The sequence below is a fragment of the Dunckerocampus dactyliophorus genome, chromosome 17 (assembly GCF_027744805.1).
Source record: "Dunckerocampus dactyliophorus isolate RoL2022-P2 chromosome 17, RoL_Ddac_1.1, whole genome shotgun sequence".
In the NCBI taxonomy this organism is placed as follows: Eukaryota; Metazoa; Chordata; class Actinopteri; order Syngnathiformes; family Syngnathidae; genus Dunckerocampus; species Dunckerocampus dactyliophorus.
This window is the reverse complement of record NC_072835.1, coordinates 20,845,772-20,870,321: the sequence shown is the minus strand read 5'-3', so window position 1 is coordinate 20,870,321 and position 24,550 is coordinate 20,845,772. Positions and strand designations below refer to the sequence as shown.

Below are 24,550 nucleotides of genomic sequence, written 5' to 3'. Positions count from 1 at the left end.
GGTACAGTGCATACAGTAAATCTAAGCAGGTTTAGCTTGAAGAAGGTTTGGCTAAAAGAAATTTGCCTGGCCTAAAACACCATGCCAATACTTGTTTTAAGCATTTTGTGATATTGTTGAAACACAAATGACATTTCTGAGCAATGCAAGTTAAAAAAAGATGGAACAGTACAGAAACTAAAATCTAGACAAGAATAAAGATTGGAAATAAAGGTCAAAAATACTTCTTTTTGACTAAAGGAAATTTGCCTTGCCTAAAATTCCATTTCCATACTACTGCGTTCTGGTATATTGTTGAAACACAAATGACAGCAACTGCATTTTTCAGTAATGTGATTCGAGTTAAGAAGAGCTGGAACAGTGCAAAAACAAAAATCTCGGCAAGAATAAATATTGGAAATCAAGGTCGAAATTACTTCTTTTTGACTACAGGAAATTTGCACTAGCCTGAGATGCCATTTCCATACTTGCTTTCAGCGTTTTCAAAGCATTTTACTTATTTTAAGAAGTTCATCTCGCCATTTAGCCTGGGACGCGAATGGTGGTCACACTAGATGCTTACTGTTTTTCTAAACACCCAAATACAGTAAAACTGCACCTTTTGCAGTGGCCTTTTATTGTGGCCAGCTATGGCACACCTATGCAACAATCTTGCAGTCTAATTAGCATCTTGAATATCTGGATAGCAGATCTATGAAAATGTACATTTTATTTATCCATGTAAAATCTCTGCTCCCCAGAAGACAACACCCCCACCACTATAAAAACGGGGGTGTGGTGGTGGATGTCCATGTTTGACTGTGTTTTTAGAGCCATTGTCGTTATGTCTAGTAGTACTGCCACCATAAAACACCCTAGTGATGTCGACGCTTCTTTACGTTGTAGTATAACATCCGCAACATTCCTCACTTTTAATGTGTGCATTGAAACTTAATGTCTTCTTTGACCTAATGCGGAACCCTCCGCTGAGTTTTGGTTTTGACTATCTGCCAGGTACTTTTAGCCACGGCACCGGCAGCCATGCATAGAAACATAAGCTCTCTGGAGGAGACGAGAAAACTTTCAAACTACGTTGCCTTACTCTGAGGTCATCTGAGTGACTGTTTCCAGTGAAGAGTAGCCTCCTTCCATGAAGAGTTCGGTATAGCGGCCCATCTTGATGGAATCCAGCCACTCTCCCACAGTTTTGCTCCACACGTTGCAGTCCCCGTCTATGCTGGCATGCTCCACCAACAGGTTGGACACCCTGATACAGTCAACAAGCACAGACAGTAACGGAGATGTTGGATTGATAGTTTTTAGGTTGCACATGCAAATTCCAAGGTTATCGCTAGGGGTGCCATGAGACGAAACGATGCACGAGACTGGGTCCACCAGAAAGAGACCAGATGAGATTTCGACATTCATTTTAAGAAATAATATGACCGGACACACAAACTTTTATTTAACGTCACAAAATAATGCAGGTGCGTTTTAAAATCTTTGCCCCGCAAAACGACATTGTTGTCAACATTTTTCGAGACCAAGTAAACCAATTATGCAATATTTATATTTATCTCTGACTCTGTGAAGTTGAGGAACTGTCGTTTGTGACATCTGTCAAACGTTTGCAGCATTTCTGGAAATGCTGGCTTTTCAACAGTATTAAAGCGCAGCATTTCCTTTGCCATGACTTTCCGTGAACGCACACAATTTTGCGCTGTTCTGTTTGTATTGAGTGAGTGAACTCTCTTCCTGCCTGTTTGGAGGCAAGAGATGAGAAAAGCAGACACGCGTGCACACGGCAATAAATAGTGGCGGGAAAAATGATCGAGTTCATTCTCATTTATCGTGCGTTTAATCAATCAATTTATTATCGCAAGACTTATTGTTTTATGAATGAGAAACCTTGAACGAGTCACGTTTTCATCTCGTGACATGAGATCTCGTGCCACCCCGAGTTACCACTAATCAAAAAACCCAAAACAAAACATTTGTCACCTTGAAAATCGAAATGATTTTGAGTGTTTTCTGACATTTCCTCCCGCAGATGTGGAATAAATGTTGGAATAAACTTGCCTTATGGTTATTGGGTTTATATACTTGCACAAAACATAACCTCATCTGATGAGAATTGACAAAGTTTCTGAACATGGATTTATCTTGTTAAACTGCCCAGATCAGGATGACACTGGATTAAAAAATATATATAATTATATTATATATAATAATATAAAATATCTATTTTTTCCATTTTATGTTTTGTTGTTTAAGTTCTACCCATTATTAAGTAATAAATAAAGTATATTATATAATTTAATTTAGCATATGATTTTATTTCTTTATATTTATCTATTCATTTCTTAATTTTACAATAATAAAGTAATTCTATTTATTATTTCAGTTTATTATTACAGTATAGTATATTTGTAGTTTTTCCGGTATTTTTCATTTATTATTATTACATTATTGTGAATTTACAAAAAAAAAAAAAAAAAATCCTCATGAAAGGAAACAGAGGTAATAATAAGCAGAGGATGATATTTGTGCCAGTTACAATTGTGCCTTACACACACTGCTTCATGCAAGGCTAAAAATACTGTCCAGTCATGACAACCGTAACATTAGACGACACGATTCAGGTCATTATTCATGCCAGCATCAAACAAACGTACAAGCTTGCAAACAGCATTTTACATGCTGCAGCTGGCTAATAGCAGCATCATTATGCAGTATGCTGCTTCGAGGTCCTTTCAACTGTCATCCACCATTGCATGGGTTGTTTCAAAGGGCACTGACTGATTAGCAGTGTTTCTCTCTTTGGAAAGGGCGCAAAATGATCCCCCGTTATTTCATTTGCTCTACAAAGAAACGAGGACGAATCGTCTCCATTACAGCACTTTAATGTCATGATACGCTAATGTACACCCAACTAATTGGACGTTTGAATGCTTTGAGAACCAAGATGCCCCACTGAAAACAATTGAAACTCTTGCTTATTCTTAAGAAAATCAATTTCATTTAAGTCTTTGCTTTTTTTTCCCGTCTTTCCCAGCATGATTGCAGTCTTTGTCCAAAGTGATTCAATTATGCAGCCACACAAGACTGGAACAGACTCTATTTACATTTAATCTGAATGGTGATGAGTTTATTAAGCTCAAAGCTGGCCGTTGAATTCGCTTGAGAAGGAATATGCAAAAGAGAGGGAGGAAGGTGAAGAATGTGTAATTTAGCAGAGTTTCACTAGAAAAAGTCAAGGAAAAGGACGGGCAACATATTAATATAATCAAAATTAAAAATAACATGCTATTTCTCATTTTCTTGAATTTGATCTAATGATTACATCTGACATGACAGTGAAAGTAAAACTGCATATTTTGGAGTGGCCTTTTATTGTGGCCAGTCTAAGGCACACCAGTGCAAGAATCATGGCGTCTCATCAGCATCCTCTGCAAAGCAAAAGTGCTCAATAAAACACAAAAAAGGTTTTTCTTGAAAGATGGAAGCAAAAACGGAAGTGTTGCCTTCATATTTTTTTTTATTTAACAAAGCTTTTATGTTGCGATACCAAGGTCAGGTCAAATGCAACAGTCACCTGTCTTGAGTGATTTGACATGTATGCGAAAATATGCCATAACTTGAAGAAAAATGACCAAAAATATCATTCTTGTCCGTTGTGCTGGTAGAAACACACGCTGTGCGCAGGACCCCACGATCCATGGGGGGGCTCCATTTTGCGCAAGGAGCGCAATCTGGCAAATGACGCCTTTAGCTGCTGTGAGGCATGTAGCGCCAAATCAGCCCGAGGCCGAAGAGAAAAAAAAACGAGTTATCTGACCTCCTCAGTCCCTGGTGGTGTAACGGTACCGCTGCTGCCTTTGAAGGCAAATGGCTTCATCCCAGCTCAGATTTTTTTAATTCTGCTGTTATTTTGTAGTGAACGCTATTTGTATTACTGCATGTTATGGTGTGTGTGTGTGTGTGTGTGTGTGTGTGTGTGTGTGTGGGGGGGGGGGGGGGGGGGGGTGTTCTCACCTGTGCGAGGAGTTGACCAGTTTTTTCAGCGAGCAGGGGTTGCGAATGAGTTTGTCTAATAGACAGACGATCTCATCAAACTTGGGTCGGTTGCTGCGTTCTCGCTGCCAGCAGTCCATCATGAGGTGGTACAAGGCCTCGGGGCAATCCATGGGACCTGGTAACCTATAGCTTTCTTCTACTGCTTTGATGACCTGCACAAAGGCAGATGGGGGAGGGGTTAGTTGGTTGGTGAACCGACAGGACGGCTAAACACCCGAGGACAACTCCATCCCTGTGGAATGTCTTTCATCCCCTCTGGAGTTGGGAAACAGTTGTTGTGAGATAAATTGAAACGGCACAAACACCAAACAGTGGGGTGGTTACACCTTATCCCTTTTAATATCTCCATAACGCAAAGTGGATTAAAAGACAAATCGCTGCTCCAATCGTTCTGAAGATTAGTTTGTGCGTGGCAAATCTCCAGGCTATGGACTAGAAAAGCCAGCATCATATTTCAACAATGCCAATTTCAGGTCTCTTAAGCAAGATGCTAAATCCTGATTCTAGCTCCAGGGGGTGTGCACTTTCTGTGACCTGACTGAAACAGCCCTGAAATCAATGTGTTCCCATGATATCATGCATAAAAATAAACATATCAGCCAGATGAGCAGCAATGGACGCCGTTCCCAGTACTTCTATTTCTTTAAAATTGATTTGGGAAAAGTAGCACAAAAGTAACACAGAAGTTACAATTACCATCCAGATACCAGATGGAAGAAAAACAGCTGTAATTTTATGACAACAAAGTCTAAATATTAAGAGAAAAAAAGTCATATTCTAAAGAGGAAAAAAAAGCTGCAACTTTAGGAGAATAAACTCAATCGTATGAGGAAAAATAATGTCATTTTAGGAGTACAAGTTTGAAATATTAACTCATTCAACACCAAAGACGTAGATATACGCCCGATCCCAACAACGTATTTTTGCACGAGAGGCTGACGGAGGTGATGATGCAACTCCCCACCAATGTATTATGCTTCAGAGCAACTTTAATGCCAGAAAAACGGCCACTAGGTGGCAGAAGTGCATTTGACGAGAGCTCGGCAAGGACCAGGAGAGGACCGAGAAACACACGACAGGAAGAGGAAGTGGGAGAGCGTGGAGGATAGATAGATACTTTATAGATCTCCAAGAGAAATTCACATTTCCAGCAGACGGTTATTTAAATTTTAACGCAGGAACACACATAGTTCAGTTCCAAATGTGAAAATTGTAAATGGTGTTATTTGTAAATAAATTGTTATTTTGATGTAAAAAACAAACCCTTTTGTGTTGTTTATGTTGGTATAGTTGTTCAGATATTTGAGCTGTCACAAAAGCAAAAAATTTGTGCCAAAGTGAAAGTTACGCTTGAATGCTTTTCTCCCTTTTTTAGTCGGGAACTGATATTTTCCTGAAACTTCCCTATGTTCTACTGCTGACGACTACAGAACGGAAAAAGGTAGAAACAAACTTTTTTTTCCTGATGAAAGACGGGAGTCCAATCTTTGTTTCGGTAGGTTCCATGTTTATACTGTATAGCCATACAACACAATATTCCATGTGCCTTGACAGATCAGTCAAAATCGTCTAAATTGGCCGCTACTGACAGGGTTGTCTTTTGAAAAATGGCTGCGATTGAATGAGTTAAAGAAAAATGTGTTTTTTTAAGTCGTAATACTGTATTATGAAAATCAAACAGACAAAAAAAGTAGTAATTTTTGGGGGAAACGTTCTAATATTATGGGATTAAAGTCAGACTATTACAAGAACAAAATTTACAAAGATTTTGTAAGTAGAAAGTTTAAAAATTCAAAAAAAACCCAGCAAAAATGGAGGAAAAAAGGGCAAAGCCCGAAGTTGATACAAACAATTCACCTTTTCACCTTGATGACAACGCTGACGTGCAGCTTTTTCTATAACTTCTTTGGATATCCACACGTGTTGCTTTACAAAGTGGCCCTTGCATCTTTTTATTTTTCACTATGCGGCCCTCGCTGTAAAAGTTTGGACACCCCTGTGAAAAAGCATCCTCCATTTCCAACCCCACGCAACCCCGTTCATCATTCGTGCAAGATGCAGCGCTGGCTGGCTGGCTGGCTGGCTGGTTCAAAGAAATAAATCTGAGCTCTCCAATCTGATTCTGCAGTGGAACGTCGCACGGCAGGCAGGCAGGCAGGCTGAAGGTCTCAGCCTACTTCTGCTGGTGCAAGACACTGGAGGGGGATTGGGTCGTTGAGTTCATGACAGCCACTACGTGTCAAAAAAGCCTGCCGTGTATGAGACGTGTATGCGGGGAGTGAAAGCCCGGCATGCTGAGAGGCAGAAGAGCTCCACAAGGCTGACTGTCAGGGAGGCAGAGATCAGAGAGAAAGAAAGAGAGGGAAGACAAGAAGCAAGAAAGGATGAAGACGGAGACGGTGGTTTTGTGCTACAAAAGACGGAGATGGTGAGAAAGAAGCGAGACGAAGAGACCAGGGTGAGGAAGAGGAAACAGAAGGAGTGGGCTTACAGAAAGAGGCTGGAAGAGGCTGCAATTTCTTGTGCGGATCTGAGAAAATCCAGCATAGCGCTTTCAATTAAACATCAAACGTCTTCCTCTCCTGCCTCTCTCCTCTCATCCTCCCGCGCCAGCAGACAGACGGCCTAATAAGCAAAAAGAGGTGGGAGGGGCCTGAAGCGAGGGGATGAGGAGGTCACTGCAGGGCTGCGCGTGCATGTGAGTGGGAGGGAGGCGAGTGCACGTGTGCTGGGGGTGTCTGCTTCCCACTAACTCATCACCATGCGACACCACTGAAGCCCTTCCCATTAGGATGACCTGCAGGTCATGCAATCCTTGAAGATCCTGCTCCTCTGACACACTTCATCTCCTCACTAGAGAGTGATTTAGGCCGCTAGCACTCCGCCGCCACTTAAAAGTGTCATGTAATTTCCTTCTACTCTGTGTTCACAAAGTGTGCCACACTACAGCGCCGCCTCCGACAAGGTTCTGCTGAGCTCTGCAGCTTTGTGTGCGTTCATCCGTTTCATTCTTTTCCACACATGAGACGAGATCGCTCCCTGTGTTTCCATTAAAGCTATTCATTCTCACTGTCAACACTTTGCAGTAATTGATTGACAACAATTGCTTCTGACACAAGTCCCCGGCGGAGAAAGTCATTCTGCCTGTGGAAATTAAATGGATGCATTTTACCTTCAGCGCAGCGCTCCCTCCTTTTTGTCTTTGGACATTGCAACAATGCATGAAGCTTGGTTCTGGGACCACCAGCGGATCCCCGAAATCCACAAGTGATTGAGACGGCCATAAAAATGTCTGTTTTTGACACACGGCTCACTTCCTCCCCCTCCAAACTCTCCTGCTCGCTTGACATTAACATTCTCTGATTTCAATCCAATTGCAATACGTAATAATTATAATTATTCGATTGGGTTCAGCCCCAGAGCCTCTCGTCAATGCGCCTCACACACTTTTTAAAGTAATATAAGGTTCACTTTTGCATCTTACAGCAACTACGGTGCGTTCAAGGACAGCCAAACAAAGTGTCAATGTAATAAAACTCATTTTGTAATAAATTGTGCTGCCTTTTGTAATACCTTATGACATAATGCAAAAAGTATAAAATACGGCTGCTTCATTCAAAATGCAGAAAAAAATAAACATTCCAAATCCCGAGAACCAGAATCTTGCCCCAGGTGGAGGAGTTCAAGTATCTCGGCATCTTGTTCACGAGTGAGGGAAGGATGGTGCGTGAGGTTGCCAGGCGGATCGGCGCAGCGTCTGCAGTGATGCGGTCGCTGTACCGGACCGTCGTGGTGAAGACAGAGCTGAGCTGGAAGGCAAAGCTCTCAATTTACCGGTCGATCTATGTCCCCACCCTCACCTATGGTCGTGAGCTTAGGGCATCTGGTCCGGATGCCTCCCGGACGCCTCTTTGGTGAGGTGTTCCGGGCAAGCCCGGCCAGGAGAAGGCCCTGGGGCAGACTTAGGACACGCTGGGGGGATTATGTCCCATAGCTGGCCTGGGAACGCCTTGGCGTCCCCCGGTGGAGCTGGAAAAGGTGGCCGAAGACCAACAAGCCTGGACTTCCCTACTGAGACTGCTGCCCCTGCGACCTGGACCCGGACCCGGATAAGCGAAAGAAAATGGATGGATGAATGAATGAAAATAAACACAATAATAAACACCCGTAAAAACGTCTATTTTGGACAGCCTGATAAAGCCTGGGCTATGCTGCACAGGCTCGCTCCTCCCCCTCCAAACCCTCCTGCAAACCTGGAACATCCTGGCTGTGAGGCGGAAGTGCTAACCACACTCTCCACCGTGCTACCTTTTATCACAGGTTTGCAAAAAGTTTGCAGACAGTGAGCCATGTCTTCCCATTGGGTAAAAACTGCTCATGTGACTTTTGCTTACGGAGAAACCCCGTGTTAGGCGTCAGGTGCACAAAGCTTAAATCGAACACGAAGGCCATTTTAACCAATGAAGAACACCCAAAAGTGACGGCACTTACATCTTGATTGGACATCTCCCAGTAGGGCCTCTCTCCGTAGGACATCACTTCCCACATGACAATGCCGTAACTCCACACGTCGCTGGCCGAGGTGAACTTCCTGTATGCGATTGCCTCCGGAGCTGTCCAGCGAATTGGAATTTTCCCGCCCTGTGAGCGCATGCAAGCACATCATATCATCTGGTGCTGGAAATATACTTGCAGCATAGAAAGCCAGCGCAGACCTGACTGGACACAGCTGTACTAATGAACACTGATTTAGGAACACGCATGGGATAAAAAGCTTGGCTTTCCTTTCCAAATGATCTGTCCAAACGCCGTGTGCGAGACCTCATTATCGAGCTTTCATTGCAAAGACAGAACACTTCCTCGGACGACTGCTGAGTTCAGAGGCAAATGTGCTTTCAGTCAATGGGAAGTGAAATTAGCTGGATGCAGCACTGATGAACGCAGCAGCAGGATATCTTCGAGTCTGGTCCTTTTGAAGGGTCGGGGACAACATTACTCTTGCCGAAGTGTTGTGAGAGTGCGCGTGTGTGTGTGTGTGTGTGTGTGTGTGAGAGAGAGAGTGTCGAGCTGAGGTGCGCAGCCTGCTGGGAAGAGGTGACTGACGGGGGATTTTTGGCGCTAAGGCAGCGAGACTCGGTGCTAATTGAGTGTTGGAGAGGCCGACTTGAGCACTAATTGGCCCTCTGTCTGCAGGAAGCGGGAGATTCCTATGACAGGATGCCACTCTCTGCGACACAGTGCTCGTAATAAAGACCTTCACTGCTGTGCGACCCACTGAGTGTCGCCGACTCGACTCGATATCACACAGCCATTCAGGGATCTCCAACTTGCTCTAAGCACACATAGCACACATAAACAGGTCACTTCTGCAACTTTTTAGAAAGCAAGTGCCGCAGAGCATGCTGGGAAGCCTGAAGCACTCCCAGCATGCCTTGCGGCACCTTTTTGTAAACAGTTTCTTCTAGATCTAGATGTGATCTAGATCTAGATGTCATGCATGCCAAGCAAGAGCGGTAGAGGATTATTCTGACGTGAAGGAAGTGGTGTCCAACGCGCGGCCTGGGGCCATTTGTGGCAAAGAGCTTGCTTTTTTGGACCCTCGGCACATTCTAAAAACAAAATGAATACATTATTCATGAGCGATATTATTAAGTATTACATGAGCCTGCTTTGTACAAGCTTTAGCACAAGGCTAAGATGTCCACATCCTTTCATTTTTCTACATGCGCCCGTCGCTGGAAAAAATGTGGACACCCCTGCTATCTTTCAGAAGCCGTGAGCTTTTTCTTCCACAGTCGGCCACTCTTCTTTCAGTGTTTCATTGTGATTTATAAATATAGATTTTTTTATTATAGTAAAAGGAGCAGTTGGTCAACTTTTCAAATGTCACCTTGGGCTGTGGGACAAGCAGTTTCTTTCATGAGAAAATGAAAAACTGCCAGATGCCGTCCGGCCTTACCCGGGTGGTGTACGCAGCCTCGGGGTCGTCCTCTAAGACGCGGGACAGGCCGAAATCAGACACTTTGCACACGAGGTTACTGTTGACCAGGATGTTGCGAGCTGCCAGATCGCGGTGGACGTAGCCCATGTCGGACAAGTACCTGCACGCGTTGGCAGCAGAAAGGGGGCGTCAAGATGCGGTGATTTGTTGCAGTGAAGACACTGGCGTGTTTGTCTTTGTACCTCATGCCAGATGCGATGCCACGCAGCATTCCCACCAGCTGGATCACAGTGAACTGGCCATCATTTTTCTGCACAGAACATAAGGACATCATTTGAAAAAAAAAAAAGTCAGAAATGGATTTGGGTATTATTTACTTCAAGGGTGTCCAAGGCTGATTTTTTACTGGCCCGTTGAATTTTCTAAAAATATAATTGAACCCAACAGCAGCAACAATGGAAAAATCAGCAGTAATTTTACAAGGATAAAGTCCAAAATATTAAGAGAAAAAAACGGAGTAAACTACTTCCAATGCCCGACTAGCGCTCTTTGTCTCCGTCACCTTTACGGCTACTTTTCCCAAAAATCCACCGCAGAAGATCCCATTTCCAAGTGAAATTAGACGTTAAGCCTGAGGTGTGAGGTGTGAGCATCCCTCACTGCTTTGTCAAATGCTGCAACAACTAATTCGGAAGCCCATCCAGACCCTGGCAGTGTCATTTATACAATCCTCAGTACAGCGGCCATCCATGTAATTACTTGACAGGCTTTACTGAGCTGCTCTGCCTGCTTGCTCCTCCTCCTCCTCCTCCTCCTGGCACTCAGGACAGTCCCGTAAGCACTTTCCACTGACCGCGCTTTCAGTCTTTAGTCTCATGGCATCCCGGGAAATTTACAGCGCTGTCTTGACACTGCCCGTGCTGCATCACAGGAGCTTATTTCTATTTTTTTTTTCTTGAAAGAAGAGATGATGGAGCCTTAACTGCCTTCATTGAGCACGGCGGCGTCGGAAGCGATGAAAAGCTTGAAGCAGCGTGTAAAGGGATCATTCACGTTGGAGTGTCTAGACAGCGTGAAAATGACTCCCAATTGTGTCAATTGTGTGAAGTATGTTTGCAGCATGCAGGTACATTTCTGTCTGAGTGCCCCCAGTTAATGAGGCATTCATTTGGAATAATACAAGCTTATTTGGGCGCTTGCGTCGCTTTGCCAACAACTCTGCTGCAGCTTTCAAACAACTCCATCTTTCGCTTTTTTTTTTTTTAATGGCCACTGGATTAAACACTTTTCACACCAACTGTTCCTTCTGGCTTAAAGCAGCAGTGCTCCACTAACGACACTTTCACTGAGCTGCTACAGTACGCTATGCTATGCTATGCTATGCTATGCTATGCTTCAGGCGTGCTTCACAGGATACATGAAGGAACGTCATCTCTGAAAGGAAGTAGGAAGAAGCAGAAATGATTGAATCCTACCCCTTCTCTGGACCTATTCCTGCTAATTAAATCACACCAGAACTTTTATAATCCTTCCTTTCATGCTTTACAGGTTGTTCACTTCCTGTCTTTCATGTTAAAAATAGGGATACAAATAGAATACACATTGAATAAGAGTAATAAAGTAGGAAAGAACTGTTAATAATAGAAAATATATCAAATAAATAACAAGATATAATAAGTTGTTGTTCATTTATTGGCCCGCAGAACATTCTAAAATGATCAATTTAAGAAGAAAACTAAAAAAGAGAGAACAATTGGCAATGATTTTACAATAATAAAGTCAAAATAATTTTAAAAAGTTGAAATCGAACAAGAAAATGTCATAGTTTATGAGAACAAAGTTGCAATTTTACAAGAAGAAACTTGTCATATTATGCAATAAAAAGAACATATTTTAGTAGCATTAAGTTAAAATTTTAAAGCAAAAAACAGTCATAATATATTATGACAATGAAATCAAAATACAAAGTTGTCATTTTTGTCAAATTAGGTTGGGGAAAAAGTTGTAATGTTACAAGAAAAAAGCCAAAATATTATGAGAATAAATTACTAATTATTACCAAAAAAAGATGTTAGAGTGTTGAAATAGTTGAAAGAAAACTTATAATAAAGTCAAAATATTAAGAGAAAAAAATGTCACATTCCAATGAGAAAATAAGTTGCAATTTTACAAGAATAAACTTGTAATCACATGAGGAAAAATAATGCCATTTTAGTAGCATAAAGTTAAAATCTAAAAAATATGTTTAAAAAAAATCATAATACTTTGAGAAAGAAACAATTTTGAAAATTAGGTTTAGGAAAAAGTTAGAATATGGGAATAAAGTCACACTATTAGGAAAAAAATAATGTATAAGAAAGTTGAAATAGTTGGAAAATGTAAAAAAAACAAAACAACAAAAAACAGCAGAAATGGAGAAAACTTCTGTAATGTTTGAGAATAAAGTCAAAAATATTCATATTCCAACATGGAAAAAGTAGCAATTTTCCGAGGATAAACTCGGAACATGAAGAGGGAAAGATCATGTCATTTTAGTAGCGTAGAGTTAAAATATTAAAGAAAAAAATTATGATCAAGGAAAAAGTTATAATATGGGAATAAAGTCAGAATATTAGGAGAAAAAAAATTGTTAAGAAAGCTGAAAGAATCCCCTGCGATTGGCTGGCGACCAGTCCAGGGTGGACCCCGCCTCTTGCCCCAAGTCAGCTGGGATAGGCTCCAGCATGCCCGCGACACTTGGGAAATAAAAAAAACCCAGCAAAAATGGAGAAAACTGCTGTAATTTTACAAGAATAAAGTCCAAATATTAAGAGAAAAAAGTCGTATTCTAGCAAGAAAATATGAATTACAAAATTAATTACATTAAATTAATTAAGTATTAATATTATGAGGAAAAAATGTAATTTTAGTAGTATAGAGTTGAAATATGAAACAAAAAAGTTATTTTTTGTTTTAAAGTCGTAATATTATGAGAAACAAACAAAACAAAATAAAGTTGTAATTTGGGGAAAATCAAGATTTGGAAAAAATTCTAACGTTATGAGAATAAAGTCAGAATATTACAGTTATTTGTAAAATTTAAAAAAAACAACAAAATATGAAAAATGTGCAACTTCTAAGCATACGTGCATGTGTTGCTTTACTAAAAATATCAAAGTGGCAAAGTTGCATCCTTTCATTTTTCACCGTGTGGCCCTCACTGGAAAAAGTTTGGACACCCCTGCTACAAGTTATCATCTGTACGTACAGCGTCGGCTCTCAGTTACTTTCGATCATGCCCCCCCAAAATAAAATACGACTGAGACACTGATCATATCCATTCATGTATCTGTCCTGTACAGACTGAACTCCACACTGACAGCAGGAAAACACCATAAAATGGGAGGTGTGACGCATACGCGCATATTCAAGAGGGAAATTGCATGTTGAGTACCATAAATGTGTACATGTTGACAGTTCTTCACTAACGCTGAAAGTCCTCCCTGCCTCTCACGCCCCCCCTGACAGTTCACCGCACATCGACTCTGTGTGGTCTTCCTCATCTCACCTTCAGGAACGTATCCAGTGATCCATTCTCCATATATTCAGTGATGATCATCACTGGTTTGCCTGAAACAAATAACATCCAGGATATAAAAGCTCCTTTGGACGCAATGATGATGTGTTGAACACAATGAATCATGGATTAGCATGTCCCCAATATTTATATTGTTTCTTTTTGTGGTGTGTGATGGCGTACAATTGCAATGCATCATCCTGGGAACGGTTTCTCCTATTCCGGTTCTAAAGAATATATACAAATACAAAGACAAATCAATCATTTAAAGACACCCACTCTTGGTGACCACGCCCTCCAGGCGGATGATGTTAGGATGGTTAAACTGGCCCATGATGGACGCCTCCCACAGGAAGTCCCGTCTCTGATGCTCGGTGTAGCCGGCTTTCAGTGTCTTGATGGCAACCTGCATCTCTCTTTTCCCTGGCAGTCTTAGCGGGCCGCTGCATACCTCGCCAAACTCCCCTGAGGGCGAGCAAACACAGCTTCACACCGCAGCCCACCTTGACCTGCAAACGTCTTATCTGGTGGTGCAACAAGCTGGAACATAATAATGCCGTTCTGTGATGGTGTTACATTTTTAGACCTGAAAGAAGCGGGTTATTTTTTGCAGCCACCTACATGCGCTCTTGGCAGTCTCTCTTGCTGCGGAGTATTTCATCCCTCAAGTCCACTTTCACGATGCGTTATTACTACTCCAGTAAGCTCGCTTTAGTGTAATTCTTTACATGCAAATGCTGATGCTGCACTTCATTTGTGGCATTTGTGCATGAGCCGCTACTTTGTTTTTCTTAAAGGGGACCTATTATACTCATTTACGGGCATTTTTGTATTGAGTTCTGGACTCCTATAGAGCAGCAACACACGGAAGCTTTCTAGAGCTTTCAGAATCCACACCTCCTCCCGCAGTGTTCCCTGCCTCCCGTCTGTGTAATTTACTCCCCCCCCGCCCTCCTCCAGGTTCACCTCCCGCCGAGCCCACCCCGCTCTGATTGGCGACACTTCCAAGCTCTCCCGAGGACAGTTTGCTCTTCGGACTCTTTGACACGACCAAGCAACGTTGGAAAGGCGTCAGACTTCCGGACTTCAGCAACAGTTTGGCGGATAGTCCAGCTTCGTATTGGCCCATTATATATAACAGTATAACAATATAACAGGCCCACTCACTGTCATCTTACTAAGAACACTAAACTCATCACACAGCAACTTAACACTCGAAAGGAATACCTGGGAAATGTACCAACATGAACCAATACAAGTTTGAAATGAAAAAAAAATCCCAACTCTTTCTCGCATTGCGTCTGAGCAACGTATTCATTGGGGCACTGCAATGACGTCTGCCTCCCTCTGGGCTCCTCTGGCTCCCTCTGGTGTACAGAGGCAACAGTGCAGCACCATCCATCCATTTTCTATGCTGCTTGTCCTCCTATGAAATGCTTTGCTCAAACGAAATGCATTATGGGAAAACTTTAAAATGTAAAACGTGTATTGGTACATGTTTGTATATTTATTATTATAAAAATGTTGCATATACAGTAAATTAAAAAAAAATGTAACTCACCTGCTCCAATGATCCTTTCAATGGAGATGAACGACACGTCAATCTCTTGGGTAAACTCATGCACAGCCTGGTTAGGGTCTTCGTATGTGAGGGGGTCAATGTAGGTGCGAACTCCAGGGAACTTGACTGCAGACACACATGCATGGCATCATGCAACTACAAGGACTCCGACCCCGTTATGTGTATGACAATATTGTCTTTCATTGTGCGCACCAGTGTGTGAGAGCAACACACACACAGATAAATACACACTGGCAGTGCCGTCCCAGTTGCCCCTAATTGGAACAGATGGGGAGCAGGACCACAGTGCCAAAATGTTGCCAAATATATGAAGCTGTCAAGACGGATAAATGATGATCGCTCTGGTTGGACTCCGCCAGCATGCCAACAATGAAAAACCCTCAGGATCATTGACTGTCCTGTCACACACACACACACACACACACACGCACACACACACGGGCCTTCAGGGGTAAACTAACCCATGCAGACATGGCCACTGTTTGAACCCTTGAATCATGCACCCACCCACACAAAAAAATCATTGGTCTCCAATCAACATCGTGTCTCTTCAAATTTGTTTTGCTGAAAAACTCTTTGTTATGGATATAAACACAATAAAAAAACCTTTGGCGATGCTTTTCAGCGAGCAGGAATGGAATAGACACACTTACTGTGGCCGTTATGGAAGTGCATTTTCTCCTCTTCAGGATCTTGCTTAGCTTTGCTGTAGCCACAGCGCCTAGGAGACAACACATCACCATGACAGAAGCCAAAAAATAATGCTTTTCCCATTTTTTTAAAATGAAAAATTAACATTGGGTGAATGGTACATGCTTCTGGCTTCCATGACAGGCGGCACGAGTTCGAGTCCCGGCCGGTGTTGCGTCAAGAAGAGCATCACGAGTAAAAACGAAGCCAAAATGCTTAATGCGATTGGCGACTCCTAAGGTAAGAAAAAAACGTTTCCCAGCAAGGGCCACATAGAAAAACAGTGAAAAACAAAAGAATGCAAGGGCGATTTTGATATTTTCTAAAGCAACGTGCAGATGTGCTACGAAGTTACACGTATTTCAAGAGAAACCTGCATTTCAGCGGCCTCATTTTCCACGTATTTCAACGTTCTTCTTAAATAACCTTTGTAAATTCTCTACTCATACACCTTTATTTGTTTTGTTTGTCATAATATATATTATGACTTCAAAAAAACAATTTTTTGTAATATTTGAACTCTATGTTACTAAAATCACATTGTTTTTGATCATAATATTACAAGTTCATTCTCCAAAAATTGTGACTAATTTCTCGTTCAAATATGACTTTTTTCTCTTCATGTTTTGACTTTACTCTTGTAAAATTTCTCATGTTTTTTTCCCCCATTTTCCCAATATTTCAACTTCCTTCTTGTAAATTTTCTTCTCGGAAAATTCTGACTTCATCCCCAAGATATTTTAACCTTACTCCAATAATATGCTTTAATATTCTTTCTTTTCCTCTGAAAAAATTTCCAAAAATTATAGCCTAAATTGTTTTGTTTCTCGTAATATTGCGACTTTAATGTTTTAACTCTATGCTAGTAAATTGACATTATTTTTCCTGATAATATTATGGGTTTATTTTTGTAAAATTGCTACTTTTTTTCTTGTTAAAATACAACTTTTTTTCTGAATATTTTGGCTTTATTCTCGTAAATTTACTGCAGTTTTTTTTCTCCCCATTTCTGTTTTTTTTTTTTTTGTTCAATATTCCAACTATTTCAATTTTCTTCTTGTACCTTTTCTTCTTATAATATTAGGACTTCAATCCCATAATATTAACTAAACTTAATTAATTAAACTTTTTTCCCCAACCTAATTTTCCAAAAATTATAATTTATTTAGTTTCTCATAATATTCCGACTTCTTTTTTTCCTTTAATATTTCAACACTATGCTACAAAAATTACATTATTTTACGTCATAATATTACGGGTTTATTCTTTTAAAATTGCAACTTTTTTCTCCGAATATTTTGACTTTATTCTTGTAAAATTACAGCCATTTTATCCCCATTTCTGTTTGTTTTTTTTCTCCCAATATTCCATCTATTTCAACTTTCTTCTTGTACATTTTCTTCTCATAATATTATGACTTTATTCCCAAGATATTTTCAATTTATTCCCATAATATTATAACTTTTTCCCCAACCTAATTTTCCAAAAATTATAAGTTTATTTAGTTTTCTTTGTTTCTCTTAATATTTTGACTTTATTCTTGTATAATTACTGCCATTTCTTTTTTCCATTTCTGCTGTTGTTGTTGCCAATGGAAAAAAAGGCCCCTCCACAAACGGCCCCCAGGCCACACTTTGGACAACCCTTTTGTAAGCAAATGACTTTAATCTTCATGTTTTCCGTGTATCCAAAAATCCCCTTGTGTGTGTCCACATGTGTGTGTGTCCACACAGTTCCTGTATGCCAATATTTACACATCCGAGCCATCAGAGACAATCAGATAATCCAGATTAAACAGCAGGATTGATTTTGTACTTGATCCAATGTGCGCACATACACAAACATGCAGTTTGGCGCAGAGCTAAAGCTAAGTAGGATCATTTAAGTGATCCAGAAGCAATTACTGTATAACTGTATCTCATTAGAAAAACACAACATGTACTGTGCCAACAAAAGTGTCAACATAACACAAAATGCTTCTTTTTTATTTTTGGACACTTCCAGTCACTTTCTCTACCACTTGTCCTCTACTAATTGTATTCTCATCCACTTGTGTGTTGCAAGGCTAGAACAGCATTTATAGTTAGTACACTATGTTGCAGGGATCTCCAAAGTGCGGCCCGGGGGCCATTTGTGCCCACGGATGTCTTTTTATTGGCATGCGGGAACAAAAACTGCAATAATAGAAGTTTACAAGATAAAGTCAAAATATTAGGAGAAAAAAAGATTGGAATTTTTCGAATATAATGACATTTTAGTAGCACAAAGTTGACGTTGAAAAGAAATTAAAAGGTTGCAATTTGCAATATTATGCGAAACAAAACAAAAAAAACAATGATGTCATGTTTGGAAAAGGTATAAAGTCAAAATATGGCAATAAAATGATAAGAATAAATAAGAAACTCACAAGAAGAAACTTGAAATTAAAAAAACCCATCAGAAATGGACAAACAGCTGTAATTTCACGAGAATAAAGTCATATTCACTGGTGGTGTTGAAACATCATACAGAAGAGAGGTGGCGGACCTCATAGCTTGGTGTCGTGATAACAATCTCCTTCTCAATACAGATAAGACTAAAGAGATGATCATCGACCCAAGAACAAGGGAAAAGGAGCCACATACACCCCTGTTTATTGATGAGACTGAGGTGGAGAGGGTGAAAACCTTCAAGTTCCTTGGCACACACATCAGCGAGGACCTCACCTGGTCTCACAACACCCAACAAATTCTGAAGAAGTCCCAAAGGAGACTGTACTTCCTGAGAAGACTGAGGAAATTTGGCATGTCCACCACAATCCTGAGTTGCTTCTACAGATGCACCATCGAAAGTGTCCTTACCGCCTCCATCACTGTTTGGTACGGTAACTGTACAACACGTGATAGGAAGGCACTCCAGCGGGTGATCAAGACCTCACAGAACATTGTTGGGGCAGCCCTCCCCTCACTGCAAGACATTTATACATCTAGAGTCCTACGCAGAACACACAACCTCATCAAGGACAGCACACATCCACAACACTCATTATTCACACTCCTACCGTCAGGCAGACGCTACAGGAGTTTGAAGTCCAGGACCACAAGGCTGGCAAACAGCTTTTACCCACAGGCCATCAGGCTTCTCAATGAAGCACTCAGACACGCCACACGCAACACACACTCATAGCACTTTATTTATTTATTTATTTATTTGTATTATTTACTTGTATTAATGTCTCTTCTGTTGTTGTTGCTTAATTTCTTGGTATTTATGTATATGTGTTTATGTTTCTTATGTTCTTATTCTTTCTTGTGTTTTTCTTTCTTTTCGTGGGAGAATGAACAGAATAAGATTTTCATTGCATGGTATAACTGCTGTTTTACCATGCACATGACAATAAAACTCTCTTGATCTTGATCTCTTGATATTCCAACGAGGAAAAAAGTCACTTTTTTACGAGAATAAACCCACAATAGAGCAGCAGCTTAGAGTTTAGTAGCATGCAAAAATACATGTTATTTTTTAAAAGTCGTAATATTATGAGAAACAAACAAAACTAAATATTTTTTGGAAAATTGAGTTGCAGAAAAACGTTTTAATATTATGGGAATAACGTCAAACTATTATGGGAATAAAATCATAGCAATAAAATCAATCAATCCGAAAATAAGATTTAAAAAAACTATTTAAGAAGAAGGTTGAAATATTTGTAAAGTAAAAAAAATAAAAAATAAAAAAAAAATAAACAAAAAATTTGGGAAAAAAAAGTTTGCACACCCCTGGTATATCATATGTAGATTTGGTAACACTACAATGTACAAGGTACACAAAATTGTAGTAGTTAATGAGGAATGAACCTACCTAATCCTTACCACTACTCATTAGTTCCTCCTAGTTCGTCAGTAACTACTCAAAATGTATACTTCTTCATTGGTTCCTCAATAACTACTCTACATTTGTGCCTTAGTTATTAGTTCCTCATTAGTTCGTCATTAGTCCCTCAGTAATTACTCTAAATGTATAGTTCTTCATTCGTTCCTCAGTAACTACTCTACATTTATGTGCCTTAGTCATTAGTTCCTCATTAGTTCTTCATTAGTTCCTCAGTAACTACTATAAATTTATAGTTCTTCATTAGTTCCTCAGTAACAACTCTACATTTATGTGCCTTAGTCATTAGTTCCTCATTAGTTCTTCATTAGTTCCTCAGTAACTACTATAAATTTATAGTTCTTCATTAGTTCCTCAGTAACAACTCTACATTTATGTGCCTAAGTCATTAGTTCTTCATTAGTTCCTCAGCAGCTACTCAAAATTTATAGTTCTTCATTAGTTCCTCAGTAATTACTGTATTTTTGTGTACCTTATTGTGAAGTGTGACTGTAGATATTTTTTGTAGTTGCTGTTGAACCATCCCCCAACCACAGTATTTGGATATTTGACATGTGTGTGTGTCTTTCATGCACGTCATGCGCCGGGGGGTGTCTAGCTTTCCAGAGCTGTTGAGTCAAGAGGTGGCCCACTTGGCCTTCCGACTTCCTGTATGCGCGTGCATGCACACGTTGACTTATGCAGACACGCATGACTGCACATAAGTGTGGCTACACATGTGCACCGTGTTTCTATGTCAATGCGTGGGTTGGCCTGGGGGGCATACAGTGGACGTCGGGGGGGTTGCGTGCCCCAAATTTCTATTTTTTGGCCGGGCTCCATTTGTACCCTCCCCCGCACATTGGCATCTTTGTGCACTAAACATACACATCCTCCTTTATGCTTTTTTTGTCCCAGATCACCGCTACACCCGCAAATGATATCGATCCAGTTCAAATAACATCGGTAATCTGCCATACTGACTGTTAATGTATTGTTATTTCAATGTGAACACATTTAATGGTCTAGATTCATTTTTTTACAATATTTTTTTTGTTTCAATGCGCAAGCCAAAGGTTTTAAAAACAATTAAAGCACACATTTTGGGATGGCCTTTTATTGTGGCCAGCCTGAGGCACACCTGTGCAATAATCACGCTCTCTAAATCAGCAGAACTGGATGCACTATGAATGATGAATCCTCACTAACGGCGATTTACACACATTTGTGAACAATGTATGCGAGACATAGGCCTTTCTGAACAAAGACGTTTTTGATCTTTAAGTTCAGCTCAAAAACAAAAGTGTTGCGTTGATATTTTAGGGGCATGATTTAATCGCGTCCTCTCCAAGTTGTTCCTAGAAAGTGCTTGTGCACAGCAATGACAGGAACATTAGAGGTTGACCGTAAGTTGATGAATGACTTTATGATGCCCATTTCTAATTGGTGCGTTGGCTACTTCCTCAGACAGGTACGATGCACTGCAGGAAAACAGCAAGGCTCAGCATAATCCACATAGAAGAAGGTGCAATGATATTCATGAAGCTGAGCCCTGACAGTAAAACACTGTGACCACAGCAGCTGCTCTACTTGACCTCCACTGCGGATGCGGCTGAGGGCTGCAGGTTGTTCCGTAGCTGCGATGCTGATGGATGCATCGGCTGCACTGCGGACGCTCTTTACTGACCTTTTATATAAACAACATAGGTTTAACGCTGATGTGAATCGCCGACTCGGGTCTAATCAGCAGACCTGCTAACCTTGAGGACATTTTATGAGCACAAGGCAAACTTGAAAAATCAAAGTATGCAGTGTGAGATTTGTATGTATTTTTTACTTTTTTTTAAAAAAGGCTAATATATTGTGATTTTTCCCCATTATATTGTTCCTTTTGCGCAATTTTTCCAATTCTTTCACTTTAACAAAATGTCCATTCATCCATTTTCTTCCACTTATCTGGGTCCGGGTCGCGGGGGCAGCAGTCTCAGTAGAGAAGCCCAGACTTCCCGGTCCCTGGCCACCTCCTCCAGCTCCACCGGGAGGACACCAAGGCGTTCCCAGGCCAGCTGTGAGACATAATCCCTCCAGCGTGTCCTCGGTCTGCCCTGGGGCCTCTCCCGGCTGGGCATGCCCGGAACACCTCACCAGGGAGGCGTCCGGGAGGCATCCAGACTAGAAGCCCGAGCCACCTCAACTGGCTCCTCTCGATGTGAAGGAGCAGCGACTCTACTCTGAGGCCCTCCCGGATGTCAGGTCACGGACACGACTTTCGGTCACGACTCAAAGCTCATGTGGTCCTGATGGTGGGGGTGGGAACATAGATCAACCGGTAAATTGAGAGCTTTGCCTTTCGGCTCAGCTCTCTCTTCACCACGATGGTCCGGTACAGCGACCGCATTACTGCAGAGGCTGCGCCGATCCTCCTATTGACCTCACGCTCCAACCTTCCCTCACTCGCGACCAAGACCTCGAGGTACTTGAACTCCTCCACCTGGGGCAGAACCTCATTCCCAACCCGGAGGGAGCAATCCACCCTTTTCCCACTGAGAACCATGGCCTTGGAAGCTTCGCACTCAGTAAGCACTGAAGGTCACAGCCCGGTGAGGCCATCAGGACCGCATCGTCTGCGAATAGCAGACACGAGATCCTAAGGCCACCAAACTGGACTCCTTCAAAGCCTAGAAATTCTGTCCATGAAAATTATGAACAAAATCGGTGACAAAGGTCAGCCTTGGCGGAGGGTAACGTTCACCAGGAACAGGCTTGACTTACTGCTGGCAATGCGAACCAGACTCCTGCTCCGGTTGTAAGAAAAAAAATACATGTTTTAATTGAATTTCCACGATGTGGCGCAGGCCTACAACAAACACACCACATCAGGGTTGAGCCTGTGATGTTTGCGTCCACTCAGTGAGCAACCTCAAGTCTCGTTGACTGCTTAGCTCATTAGCTTCCTTTGTAGCGAACCAACAGTGGTAATTAAAGAGAGATGGGGAGTGTTAATGCAGCGGGAACTAATCAATGCATTACAACTAGGGGTGCAACTAACCATTATTTTCTTCTATTTTCGATTAATCTGAAGCTTGTTGTTTTGATTCATCGAGTAATCGGTTAGGCCCTAGACGGACCAAAGCCTTATGAACCAAACAGTTAGTGGTTTGCTTGGAAACATGAGAAAAGAGGCACACATTTCCATCACTGTTTTCCAAAGTCAAAGATGATGTGTGTGAATATCTTGTTTTGCATAAAACATAAAGATAAAAAGGTCTGCTTTCATGGATGACTAAGGAAATAAAAAATATTCACATTTGAGAGGCTGAATTCAGAGGATATTTACATTTTTAAATACAAAAACTAATTAATAAAATTCACATTAATTACATAATCGATTAATCCTTGATCGATCAATTAATCAATGCACCTGTAGTATGCATATCCCCAGGGGTACACAAATTGTCATGGGGTAAGCAACTAAGCATTGAACACAGCATGACTACGTTGGTGTCAAGACTAACAGAGTTACGCAGTGCACTCAAACACCTCATGGTGACTGGATACTTGATCAATCATCGATTAATCGATTAATTGTTGCAGCTTTAGCTACAACACCGATTTTTATTGTAATTGTACATCCGAAAACGTGGGAGAAGGCATTCGTGCAGGTGAGCTGTCCGCCTTCTGAACCTCGGTTTTGCGATGCCCCAGTTTTCGTATGATTTGGTTTTCGGACCAAAACATTTTGCATTGGGTTGTTCATGTTTTTGGGTGTCTGGCTTCGGTTTCCGCACATTTCGGTTGTCGTCTGAGCTTTTAGAAAAAATTAATAAAAACCGAGATACCCCTGTAATATACTACAGGGGTATAATATACTCCATTTTTTGGAGGTGCAGGTCACGCTACGCAACAGAGGCTGAACTCCAAACTGAAACCGGCAAAATGCGAACTAAAAGCGGACCTTTAAAGCAGCGAAGCCTGTTTAAAGGTCAAAATAGGATATGGGAGGTCTGCATCAGCTGAGTAAAGCCTGTGTGACGGCGCCGCACACATGCAGCCTGCGTGTGCTGTCAGACCCATCAAACAGCAACAATCACAGGTTGTCATAACAATGTCAGCCAGGCCACAGATGGGAGCTAATGCAATGACTTGAAGGGAATCACAACAAAAGGCAACCGACTAGCCAGTGGACGTTTAAACTCAAAACCAAGCATTTTTGCCGTCGAGCCAGATCATCCAACCTCATTGCAAAAATGCAATTCATAAATGAATTGATCGATTTTCATGATAGCGGATGTGCACTTGTTCGAATGCATTGTGAGCGTTCGTGGTTCCTGTCGTAGGTAACAATTAACGTTGCTCTTTGTAACAGGAGACTCACACAATCCGTAAACTGTATTGTTTGCCTCACCGTCCGCTGAGTAGAAATCCAGCCACCACTGCCAGTAGGACCAGCGCCAGCGTGATGGCCACGGCTACAATGGAAGCTTGGGCACGCTCGCTAGTGGCTGTCACTGCCAATGGAAAGAGATAAAAACACAAGTAAATCCACACGCACACGCACACGATGAGCTTTCAACAACAGTGTGCTGTCAAGTACAGGTGCGAGGTTTTTGTATGGCCATTCTTGCTCGCTGCGAACTCACAGTAAGGACTTGTCTGGAATTCAAAACGTCTGCTGAAAGCACCGTAGCCTGCAGATGTCCTGGCTCGAACCTGTAACGCACAATTCAGGTTTAACTTTTGCTGAAGCGCTTGGACTATACGATGGATTATCATTGTGTTCACTGGAACTACCAAACTGGATTACCTAAAACTGTACTTCCCAAGCAACAACAGTAGTAAATATTTCATTTTGTTATTTTGTTTACACAATTAGACA

General features: G+C 41.4%; 1 protein-coding gene across 1 annotated transcript in view; it reads right to left on the bottom strand.

The window, feature by feature from the left end:
• The window catches only part of LOC129169658 (ephrin type-A receptor 5), an 87,182-nt gene that overhangs the window by 9,509 nt on the left and 53,123 nt on the right, over positions 1–24,550 (bottom strand). The window contains exons 8-18 of the mRNA XM_054756241.1: positions 24,315–24,384; positions 24,080–24,182; positions 15,789–15,856; positions 15,115–15,240; positions 13,833–14,018; positions 13,545–13,606; positions 10,240–10,307; positions 10,016–10,157; positions 8,548–8,697; positions 4,015–4,208; positions 1,082–1,246 (exon numbers count right to left, since the gene is read on the bottom strand). Of these exons, the coding sequence (XP_054612216.1) occupies positions 1,082–1,246; positions 4,015–4,208; positions 8,548–8,697; positions 10,016–10,157; positions 10,240–10,307; positions 13,545–13,606; positions 13,833–14,018; positions 15,115–15,240; positions 15,789–15,856; positions 24,080–24,182; positions 24,315–24,384 (1,334 nt within the window). The remainder of the gene's footprint in view (positions 1–1,081; positions 1,247–4,014; positions 4,209–8,547; positions 8,698–10,015; positions 10,158–10,239; positions 10,308–13,544; positions 13,607–13,832; positions 14,019–15,114; positions 15,241–15,788; positions 15,857–24,079; positions 24,183–24,314; positions 24,385–24,550) is intronic.